The 11,391-nt window shown below is 40.3% G+C and overlaps 1 protein-coding gene across 2 annotated transcripts in view; it reads right to left on the bottom strand.

Moving 5' to 3' along the window:
• Positions 1-11,391, bottom strand: part of GALNT13 (polypeptide N-acetylgalactosaminyltransferase 13) — a 151,868-nt gene that overhangs the window by 16,340 nt on the left and 124,137 nt on the right. For both annotated transcript variants that reach the window (XM_081007477.1, XM_081007478.1), the window contains exons 10-11: positions 8,772-8,870; positions 6,379-6,513 (exon numbers count right to left, since the gene is read on the bottom strand). In XM_081007477.1, coding sequence (XP_080863603.1) covers positions 6,379-6,513; positions 8,772-8,870 — 234 coding nt within the window. The remainder of the gene's footprint in view (positions 1-6,378; positions 6,514-8,771; positions 8,871-11,391) is intronic.

The following is an 11,391-nucleotide window of genomic DNA, read 5'->3' as shown; positions in this document are numbered from 1 at the left end:
TCTCTCTTAAAACTTGCATATTCTTCAACTTGGAATAGCTCTAAATTGTCAACAAAGAGTAAAATAAAACCCCAAATATCCAGATGCAGTAAACAAACTAAAAAAGGTTAAACCTAAACAGAGAAACTTTCTTGCATACTGAAAACTACTAGATCATTGAGAAGGGTGGTAGCATAGTCTTCTGGTTGACATACTGCATAAGTTTTTTTACATGGAGGATCCCCCCCCCCCTTTTAGTCCCATGGAAAGGTTTACCACCTCAGATACTATTTGTGAGAACCTTGAACTTTTTCAACCAATATCCTACTGCATGACTGAACATTAGTTATGTTGGACAAAGTGGAATCAATTAAAAAAAAAAAATAGCAGGCATCCTGTAAGCCTTCCATTCAACATTAAATTCCTGCTTGTAACTTCTAAGTTTTATACACTAACAGTATGAAATATTTATGGCATTCTTTCACCACTAAGGCCAATGGAACTGCCAAATTTTAGGCAGCTTCCACAAAAAGTCCTCAATCAGAGGCAATTAAAAAAATAAAGCACAGAGACATAAGCTATGTAAACTAAATGCAACTTTCTGATCTGCAAGTTTCACTGCCCTCTCTCCCCATTGTGACCTTTCTACGAACTGTATACTGTGTTCCAGATAACACAAAAGAGTGCCTCAAGAGCAAGGCAATTGAAATTGAAATGGGAAAATGAAATGGGTGACATTCTACTTATTCTGCTTTTCCACTCATTTTCATTCAAAAGCAAAGACGACAAATTGGGCTCATTCATTTTGTTTTGTATTTGTTTTCAAAACAATTGTACACCCCTGTTCCCTTCTCCTGTCTTTCCACTGTGGAATAATAGCAGCTGGGGACACAGATGATTCAGAATTGGGAAATACCATAGGAGGGTTAAACCCACCCCGTGTTGCGACTCTGATCAAAATTGGCACTCCCCTCAGACCCTTAAAGAGACAGGTAGAATGATGAATCTTCTGTGTCCTGTCTCTTTTGACCCTCAGTTACACACAAAATTAGCTGTAGCATTTAAATGAATCAGAATTAAGAGTGCTTAAATTTGGCAGGATTATCCCAGTATTTTAGCTATTTGTGTTGCTCAATAAACAAATAACTATGCAAAATACTAAACAGAAAGGGATCCCACAGCTGTGCTGATGGGAAAATTGGACGGAAGTTTTAAAACCTTATTTTCATAAGAGTCGAATCGAACATTGCAGGAGCAAGTTCTTTCTGCAACAGAACTTCTTATTCTCCTTTCTCCATGCTTTGCAAATCTGCCCTGGAAGACCACTCAAACCTCTAGAGCAGGGGTGGCCAACTCCCAAGAGACTGCGATCTACTCACAGAATTAAAAACTGACAGTGATCTACCCCCTTTTGGGGAGGGGGTTTCAGGTCAGGGTTGTTCAGCTTTTTTTAGGAAGGGAAGCCTCGTTTTTGCGGGGTTCAGGTAAAAGTTGTTGAGCTTTTTTAGGGAGGAGGAAAGCCCTGATTTTTGAGAATTCAAACCTCAAGGGAGAAAGGAGAACAGCCACCAGCCACTCACCAACAGATCGCTAGGGAAACAAACTGAGTAAGCTCTGTCTTCCGTTCTGAAGATTGTGCAACAATGGAGGGTGGGGCCAGATTCAATTTTACCAATGCTAAGGAAAGGGACTCAGCGATCGACCACAATCTACCCAAACCTCCCGGGGATCTACCAGTAGATCGCGATCGACCTGTTGGACATCCCTGCTGTAGAGCAATTTGGAGAATGCACTGCACATGAGGAAGAGAAGAAATGCAAGGTCCACTGTGTCTGCAGTTATGTTTGCATATAACTTCTATTTCATTTGTGCACAAAAATCACTGGATACAATACATAATGTATGAAAACATTACTGTAAGAACAAGAAATTTGCTATTTATTGTATTTTGAAGCACAAATATGCAGATAGGGTGGGGGGGAGAAGAGAAAACAAAACAAAAACCACAGCTCTCCAAACCTCATATATAGCAAAAAATTCAGTGTTCATTTCCAGTCCTTGAAAAGTAAAACTGAAAGCTAGCTCTCTCTCTCTCTCTCTCTCTCTCTCTCTCTCTCTCTCATCTATCTAAAGCTTAAACCCACGACTAATATTGCAAAAGTGGGGGGGGGGGGGAATTGATAGCATCTTTACAATCAAGCAGCATACATTTCAGCATGGAGTAGCTGCAATTTTTATTTAAACTATTTCCGTATGAATGTAAATTAATAACATCATAACAAAACTTACAGATTAAAGTAATGACAAGCTGTCTTCTTAACAGAGTTTCTTAATATAGGAGCTGAGCCATAAAATATTTCTTTTTTGCTGGCTCCATCTAATGGCCAACACAGATTTTACAAGATGCTGCTACACGTTTTTGCAAGCTATTAAAAACAAAAAAGCCCTCAATCTACAGTAAAACATGTTTTTGATTAGGCATTTTTTGTGGACCGTTTCTGAACATAGGATTGTATCCATATTTTATTATGTTTGGGAGTTAGGTCTGTTGAAATCAAGGCCCATTGATTATGTCCATTTAATCTGAATGTGTCTAACCGAAGCATGAGTTAGTTTCAGCTGAACATTAAAATATTATCAAATAAATTTTACAAATGTTGTAAAACTAGCAATTTTGCCAACTTATTAAAAATCTTACTGGATTCATTACATGGAGTTTCGTTCACTAATTGATAATATATCCATGTATTTCCATCATAACAGAACAATAGTTCTTAACTGAAAAATATTCTCTGTTAATGGGTGACACATATATCACAGAGATATATTCTGTGGTGTGAATATGTATTTTTCTAATTCACTGAGGAAAATTTGAATTCACAGACCAGAGTCCAGTTGGTCTTACTAGTCCTGTTGTTCCAGTGGGAGACATCTTTTAACAGAGGAGGAGATGGTACTATTTTTGCTGACTCCCCCTTTCTCCTGGAGCCCACGCCATCCCTTGAAAATATGCACTGGGGGAACCTTCTATAACAGGTTTTATGGGACCATGAAGAGGAGGGGGAGTTGGGAAAACCGTTCTCTTCCTTTCAAGGACTGCCTCTCTCCATAGGAACCTATTCAGATCCTGCAATCATCATCTGAGGCCCTTTTTCTTGTGCCTCCTCCATGAGACATCGGGGGAGGGGCAACACAAGGGCCTTTTCGGTAGCGGTTCTCCACTTGTGGAACCATAACTACAGAAGAAAAAAGCATTTTTATTTTAAAAAATAAATCCGTTGAACATTTCAAATACAGTGGTACCTCAGGTTAAGAACTTAATTCGTTCTGGAGGTCCGTTCTTAACCTGAAACTGTTCTTAACCTGAGGTACTACTTTGGCTAATGGGGCCTCCCGCTGCCACTGTGCCGCCTCCGCCGCACAATTTCTGTTCTCATCCTGAGGTAAAGTTCTTAACCCGAGGTACTATTTCTGGGTTAGCGGAGTCTGTAACCTGAAGCGTATGTAACCTGAGGTACCACTGTATGTCGTCAAAATGGAAGCACTAATCTGAACAGGAGGACTCCACAAATGTATTATTGAACTCGAAGTAAAATAAAAAAAAAATGCAAAAACCAATCCCAACCCATCCAAAGAAGTTACTTGCACCCACAAATGGTTTGTATGGAAAATTCCCCTACAATAGCTCAGATATTTATTTATTTTCTAACATTTATTCCTTGCTTTTTTCCATTATGGAAAGTGGCAGTATACATGGAATTCCTAGCAGGTCTCTCATTTAGGTACTGACCAGACACAGGTGTGGTTAGCTTAAGCAAGGTAATGGCCTTATCATGTGCTTTCAGAGAGGTGATGTCAGTGCAAACGCTGTCTGCTGAGGGGATATTGGGCTGCTCCAAACAGATACAGCATTTGATTTATCAGCACTTGACTTTAGAACACAAGTTCATTCACCTTGTGCCTTTACATGCTTTAAGAGAGTGAATGATGCCACTGGTGGGTTTTTTAAATCATATACAGTGGAACCTCGGGTTACATACGCTTCAGGTTACAGACTCTGCTAACCCAGAAATAGTGCTTCAGGTTAAGAACTTTGCTTCAGGATGAGAACAGAAATCATGCTCCAGCGGCGCAGCAGCAGCGGGAGGCCCCATTAGCTAAAGAGGTGCTTCAGGTTAAGAACAGTTTCAGGTTAAGTACGGACCTCCGGAACGAATTAAGTACTTAACCCGAGGTACCACTGTACAGGTGCTGGTTGAATTAAATGTTCCTCTGTGGCTGTGGCAACTTTCATATGAATTCAATCTGCAAATGGTCTGTGCCCACACACACAAACGCTACCATCTGATGCTATCATTGTCAAGTGCAAAATACACTTGGGTGAACTAGTTCAGTGAGTACATTCAATTGCTAAATATTTTCCTAACAAGCTACATTCAAGTATTTGCAAAATAATGACTTGCACTGCTCTGACTAGTTCTACAGCTTTCCAATACCCATATACTTCTTATAATATGCCTTCTTACAATGATGAAGCTCTATCATCATCTTCTCTTTTTGCATCCCAAATATTCTACCGCAGCAGTATTTATGGATGTACAATCATGGATCGAGTCACAGTAATTTACGGTACTGCATACTTTATCGTCCTGTATATCATTCCCCAAGAATGAAAGCAGCCTTGGAATAATGAGCGAGGGCTTGTATATTATTGGCATGTTGGGAAGCAGATTACTGCAGAAATTATAAGTTTCAAAAATTACTATATAAATCTATTTTCAAGGTGAACTAGAAAGTGTATCCCTCCCCCCTCCCCATTCCTTCTGCACTCAAGCTTGCAGTTCAGTCATTCTCTAGCACCAGCTGCTGAAAACACTTCTATTTGCAATCTCATCATGTGGGTATATGAAAGATATAGCCCAAATGGTGCCTTCAGTCAATTTAAGAGCTTGTCGTGAAATGTAGGAGAAATGTCAGTCTTGTACATAGGAAGGTTTTGGGCCATTCATAGTAAGTCAAAAGCACGGTCTTCCACAGTCCCCAAAGTTATAAGAAGACTATAATAGACCCTGGGGCACTGATATAATTTATACCTAGTGACTCATTGCCATTAAAAGATGGGAGCACTAAGATCCACTTCTGATGTAGTTTCTGAATAGTTGAGCCCAACAAAGAAAACATTACAATGATAAATTATCTCTCTTTAGGCTTTCAAAACAGCATGTGTAGGCTAGAAATAGGAAGGTGGAAAATCCCACCCCAAGTTCCCTAGTATGTTGTCTTATTTCCTAGCCTTTATGTATTTTGCACCAAGGTTCGAAAGGGGGATTCTAACTGCATTCAGCTGATCAGAGTTAGAATTCTCCCTGCAACTGGGAACCCTGGTTGGAATCACCCTGCAGAGCTTCATGATGAACACTTGACGATCAGGAGAGGAGGCGGCTGGGATAGTGGGTGGGTCTACAGAAGGCACTCCAAACAGAGATGGACCTAAGGTCTCTTACACCCATGGCAAGGAGCTGTATTAACACACACCCCCCAGACCAGAAACTCAAAAGTTTGCTTTTCATTGTCTTTCATGCTCTGCCAGTGAACAATTCTAATAGTGCACAGATGTGCAGGCTCCTAGCTACTCTGAGCCCTTGGCGGGATCCAACCTAACCAGCCCCTGGTTACAACCCGGACTCCAAACACAATTTGAGCTCTCGTGTGTGTGTGTGTGTGTGTGTGTATGAATGAAATCCTAAGTTACAGTTTCTGGATCTGGATCTGAAGTTGGAAAAAGGACTGAAAACTTCATGCCAGAAGAAAATGTTCCTGACCAAAGCCACAAACTTAGCTAACTGAGCATCCCTTCTAACATAGCATTGCCACTTAATTTACTATTTTATGTATACCTGCAAATGCATAAACATTTCTCGTTGCTTTCTTTGATCACATGACCTGCACAACTGGCCTACCAAGCCCTACTAATTTTACCATAATGTGTGCGTGCACATGTACATATATGCACACACATACCTTGGACTTCGTATGCACATACTCAACCAATATATACCTCCTCACCACACTTAACTGTGTTAGATGTATCCTGGAAGATTTCAAGTTAGTGTGACATTGGGAGTTAAAAGTCAGTGGTGGGGTGGTGGGTGTTTTCCCTAGATATTCTGAATAAAGTTGAAAGGCTCATAGGTCTGTGGACAAATTACAGGAAACACCAAGCCCAGCCATGGCCAAAAGATTTTTTTGCCAAACTGAAAGCAGCAACACAACTTTAGCTTAAAGGGTTAATTCTAGGACATGTGACAGGTTTTGCCTGTTTGTCTGAGACCCTGGCGATAAAAGTTGAACATGATTAGTAACAGTACGTTTGGTTTCCTTCTGTGTTTGAATAAATACCTCAGCATCATACTCCCAAAGTTGGTTTCCTCTCATGTGGTGGCACTTTAACATGATCACAGGACCATTGAGTCTAGACACATCCAAACACAAATCATCTGTACGAATCTCCTTGTCAGCCGTGTATGAAAATACCTGGAAGAGATAGGTACTGGCATTATTTTTTTAAAAAAGTCTGTATTACTAGGGGACCTCCTGCCCCACTCTCACCCCACAATAACACCCTATCCTTTTCACGCTGTGCAATTACAGAGTCCCATTTTCATCTTCTTAATGCTGTTTCTGAAGCCACTTCTGCATTCTGTTCTGCACCCTCCTGAGCCCCAGTCAGTATGGCCACTGATTAGGGATTATGGGAGTTGTAGTTCAGCAATATCTGGAGCGCCAAAGGTTAGCATGCTCTGCTTTTGAAGTGTCACTGGCTTCAGGAAATGTGGGTTTTTAAGTACTTAAATTGTGACTGCTTCGTGCCCCCTTTTAAAATAAAATGCACACATTATAATGTGGAAGTTAATAATAATAATAATAATAATAATAATAATAATAATAATCTGTTGCACTGATGGAACATTAGGCTTAGCACTACACTGAATCCTGGTAGCAATATCACCAAAGCCTTCTGTTCTTTGTTCTTTAGGGAGAAAGGGGGTGAGGGGAAGATAAGAGAGAAGGTGAAAAATATGCATACAAGGGAGGAGAAGTTATGAATTCCACACTGCCAGATGGGATTAAGGTAGTCCCAGGTCAGAAAAACAATGAAGACAAATTAAAGCAACCTATGTGGCAGCTATTTTAATTATTTACAAGACTCCCAATTACTTAGAATTCACCTCCCAATTGATTTAAAGTATTCTAATGAAATCTACAGGAAAAGTGGTTTCTCTTAATTGTTGAAAGCAACCTTTCGCCAATTAATTGTTGAAAGCCTTTGGCAAAGCATGCAAATTGAACTTGATTGCATTACCAATTAGGGAATGCATGCAAATCATACTAAGTTACCAATTAGGGTGTTTTAAAAGGGGAAAAGATTACTAAAAGCAGATTCAAGCATGCTTTACTTCCACATGTTCTAATATTTAGATACAATGCCCTAGAGCTTTTCGCAAGGCATTTTTACATATGGTTAAACCCAAAATACACATGTGCAACATTACATTGGCAACTGATTTTAGAATGGCAAACACAGTGCTGAATGTTACAATTCCAGCCTCATCTTTTTTGGATTTCTAAGCAAGTTATAAGGTCCAGCAATAAGAGGACCTCTATACCTTTAAACTGTGCTGGATCTACAAATTTTGCTCTATAGGACAAAAGTCTGCACTGCTGCCCCTCTCCCACTGCCTTCCATGCCCTCTCTCATCTTTGGGACCCTACCCAGTCAAGGAAGCAAAATAAGGTGTTACGTCTGCAGTGGTCTGTGTTCACCTGAGCTTGAGTATGGACTTGGATTCTGAGCCCTGTGTTCTGATTTGATAGATTATATCCAATCATGTAACATGGTCAGGGTTTGGGCTATCAGTATTGGCTCTTAAGAACTGGGCTACGATTCGCAGCTTGGGGGTTTAGACAGCCAATCATGTTGAGAGTGGGAGTGGCCCAAGCCTTCAGATAGATATATATATGCTCCAAACATTTCAAGGCCTTTGCTGCTCCTGGAAGGAAGGAAGGAAGCCACAGCAGGTAAGCAGTGGCTTCTCCAGGAGGTGCCAATGAGTTTTTCTGCAGCTCACTTGTCTGGGCATGCTCAGAGGTGTTGCCTAACTGAGCAAGAGGCTGTGGCTGTACACCTTCTCCTGCCTTTTGGCAGGTGGAGTGAAGCAGAAGAGGATGGGCATACGACCTCTGATACTGGAGGCAGTACATACCAGCACAGCTAGCAAGCATTGATAGTCTCCACCCCCATCGTTCTGCCCGGACACTGAAGTTCAGCGCTGAGGGCCTTCTGGCAGTTCCCTCGCTGCGAGAAGCCAAGTTACAGGGAACAAGGCAGAGGGCCTTCTCGGTAGTGGCACCCGCACTGTGGAACGCCCTCCCACCAGATGTCAAAGAGAACAACAACTACCAGACTTTTAGAAGACATCTGAAGGCAGCCCTGTTTAGGGAAGCTTTTAATGTTTAATAGATTATTGTATTTTAATATTCTGTTGGAAGCCGCCCAGAGTGGCTGGGGAAACCCAGCCAGATGGGCAGGGTATAAATAATAAATTATTATTATTATTGTCGTGCCTGTCTTTTACTGGTGTAACCACCCCTTTCAAAGCCATCCAGACTGGAAAATGTGGAAAGAGTAATGTGTGTACTGGCTTGATTTCACAATTGTTACAATGTGCTCAGTCTTAAAAAAAAAAATTCCCCAAAAATTGTTTTGAAGGTAAAGTGAGCTTCATTTTTACCTGGTTTCCTCCCATACCGTGGCAGTTGAATATGCCAACTTTTTCATTTTCCTTGCGTCCCATGTTATCTAAGCACTGGTTCGTCTCAACATTTCTGATCTAGGGGTAAAAACACAAACAAAGGGTAAAAATTGTTGAAAGATTGCTTAAAATAATTAAATAAATAATATTCCACATGTCACTGAAAAAAAGAAGAAAATTATTTAAGATTAGGAACAGCATCAGATTGTAGAAACCTGACAGCACAATACTAAAAAATATTTACTTGAAGGTAAGTACCTCTGAGCTCAATGTGATTTATTCTTTAGTAAGTAAACTCCTTATAGATTAGGACCATAGTCCTAGGCAATTAACAGTGTGGATGTTAGTTGATTAAACAACTAATTTGTTAAATTCATTAAATTATAGCTGCATAAATTTCCAAGTGGGGTAAAAAAGGTAAAAGGTAAAGGACTCTGGATGGTTAAGTCCAGTCAAAGGCGACTATGAGGTGCGGCACTCATCTAGTTTTTAGGCTGAGGGAGCTGGTGTTTGTCCACAGACAGCTTTCTGGGTCATGTGGCCAGCGTGACTAAACCGCTTCTGGTGCAACAGAACACCGTGATGGAAACCAGAGTGCACGGAAACACCATTTACCTTCCCGCCACAGCAGTACCTATTTATCTACTTACACTGGCGTGCTTTCAAACTGCTAGGTTGGCAGGAGCTGGGACAGAGCAATGGGAGCTCACCCCGTCATGGGGATTCGAACCACCGACCTTCCAATCGGCAAGCCCAAGTGGCTCAGTGGTTTAGACCACAGCACCACCCGTGTTCCCTCAAGTGGGGAGAATATTATGAAAGAAAGAAAAAATGACACCTTGTTTTTAGATAAGGCATGAATTTGTTATAACAGATACTGTCTTAGAAAAGGCATCCCCTCTCCTCTCTGAAGATGAGAGAATGCTCTGAAGATGATGCCATCTAGCTACAGTATTTGTAAGTACTTTTAAAAAAATGTTTTTCAGCATTAAAAGTCAGTGATCCAATGATGTGTGACCCAGGACTGTGTTTTCTGCACAGTGGCCCCCCAGTGACAGAATGTCCTTCCCAGGAAAGCACAACTGGTTCCACAGCCTATGTTATTTCTGTTTGCCTAGGCCTTTGCTAGATATTAGTGTTGGGTGCTACAGCAAATAAGGAGGCTATGGGTTCTATATCGGTAGAAATTGGCAGTTTAAAAAAATTTGCTGTGTTTTATCTGCTCCTTTGATTGCATTGGTATGCTTTTTTAAATGTGTTTTAATTCCACAGCATCCTGCCCTGCAATCATATAATGAAGAGTGAGATGAAAGCACTCTTAATTAATTAATCAGGAACACCTTTTAAGTTAATTAAAATGTTATGAATTGATTAATTAGTTTTGAATCTAATTAATGAATCTATTAAACATTAAGGAATGTTGCCACATGGAAATCTCTTTTCACCCAGTTGATGTACATAATGATTGCCACCTCCCAATTCTGAGATCCCCAGGAGATGCCAGTAGCCTTGTTCATATATCAGACAGTGGTATACTCAAACTATGGCTTAATGGGAACAAGAAAAAGAGTTGGTGCACACTGCTAAGGAGTTCCTCCCTTGCCATGGTTGGAACCTGGGCTCATGGTTTATTTTCCTCAAACAAAGCAGAAGCAGAAAGTAAAAAAGAAACCATTGTAACCACTCAGTGTTTGCTTTTTTGGAGATAAATAAACCACAAGCTGGGTTCAAAAGACATAACTAGCTAGACTTTGTCTTGTATTATCCATGGAGTGGTTGGAGGTGTGACATAGGACCTTTTGAACAGTGTACACTAGGATGTGGAAGAATAAAGAGATACACATGCAAGGCTCCTATTAGCTGCTTTCTCTTCTGACTGTTTCTTTAGAAGCTGTGCCAGCACACATACATGGTCCAAAAGGCTCCTCCAGCAGTATTTCCATGTTGATTCTACAGAGGATACCGAAAGTAATGCTCCCCTTTCCACTTATTATTTGCAAAGCTATTGAACCTTCAATAATAATAGGGGGGAAATCTAATTGGAATTCAGAAGTATTGAATGACAGAATTTAAAACTGATTTTATGTAGACAATGTAAGCCCTCACTTTTTTCTAATCCATTCCTATTCACTTAAATCCTGTCAGGAGTTGATTATTTCTTTTTCTTAGCTGGAATCATTTGGTATGATTATGAAGCAAACCAGGGAACATCTGAATTATTGGATTCCAGAGGAAAAATAATTAGACACTGAATATAGCCAGATTTTTAGTTCCAGAGTAAAATAGGTGGAGATAAAAAGAATATTTTTTATAATTTGATAAAGGGAAATTGGAAACGGATATGAAAAAGCGAAGCCAGCTTACGATTTGTTGGACAGGAAAATGGTTATGATAAAGACGCACAATATTACTGCCATAATTTATGCCAAGTTGCATTCTACTTATAGGATAATTTTGTTTTTATAATCTAAGATCGCTGGACCAGCATCCCCCAAAATAGCAAAAAATGTGTTGATGAAGCAGCATTTGACAGAGGGTGGCCTAAGACTGTGCTATATTAGTCTTTATTATTATGCCTGTCAGCTACAGTTAGCATTTC

Source organism: Podarcis pityusensis (assembly GCF_964106645.2).
Source record: "Podarcis pityusensis genome assembly, chromosome: 1".
In the NCBI taxonomy this organism is placed as follows: Eukaryota; Metazoa; Chordata; class Lepidosauria; order Squamata; family Lacertidae; genus Podarcis; species Podarcis pityusensis.
Note: the sequence above shows the minus strand (reverse complement) of the source record. Positions and strands in the feature narration are given on the sequence as shown.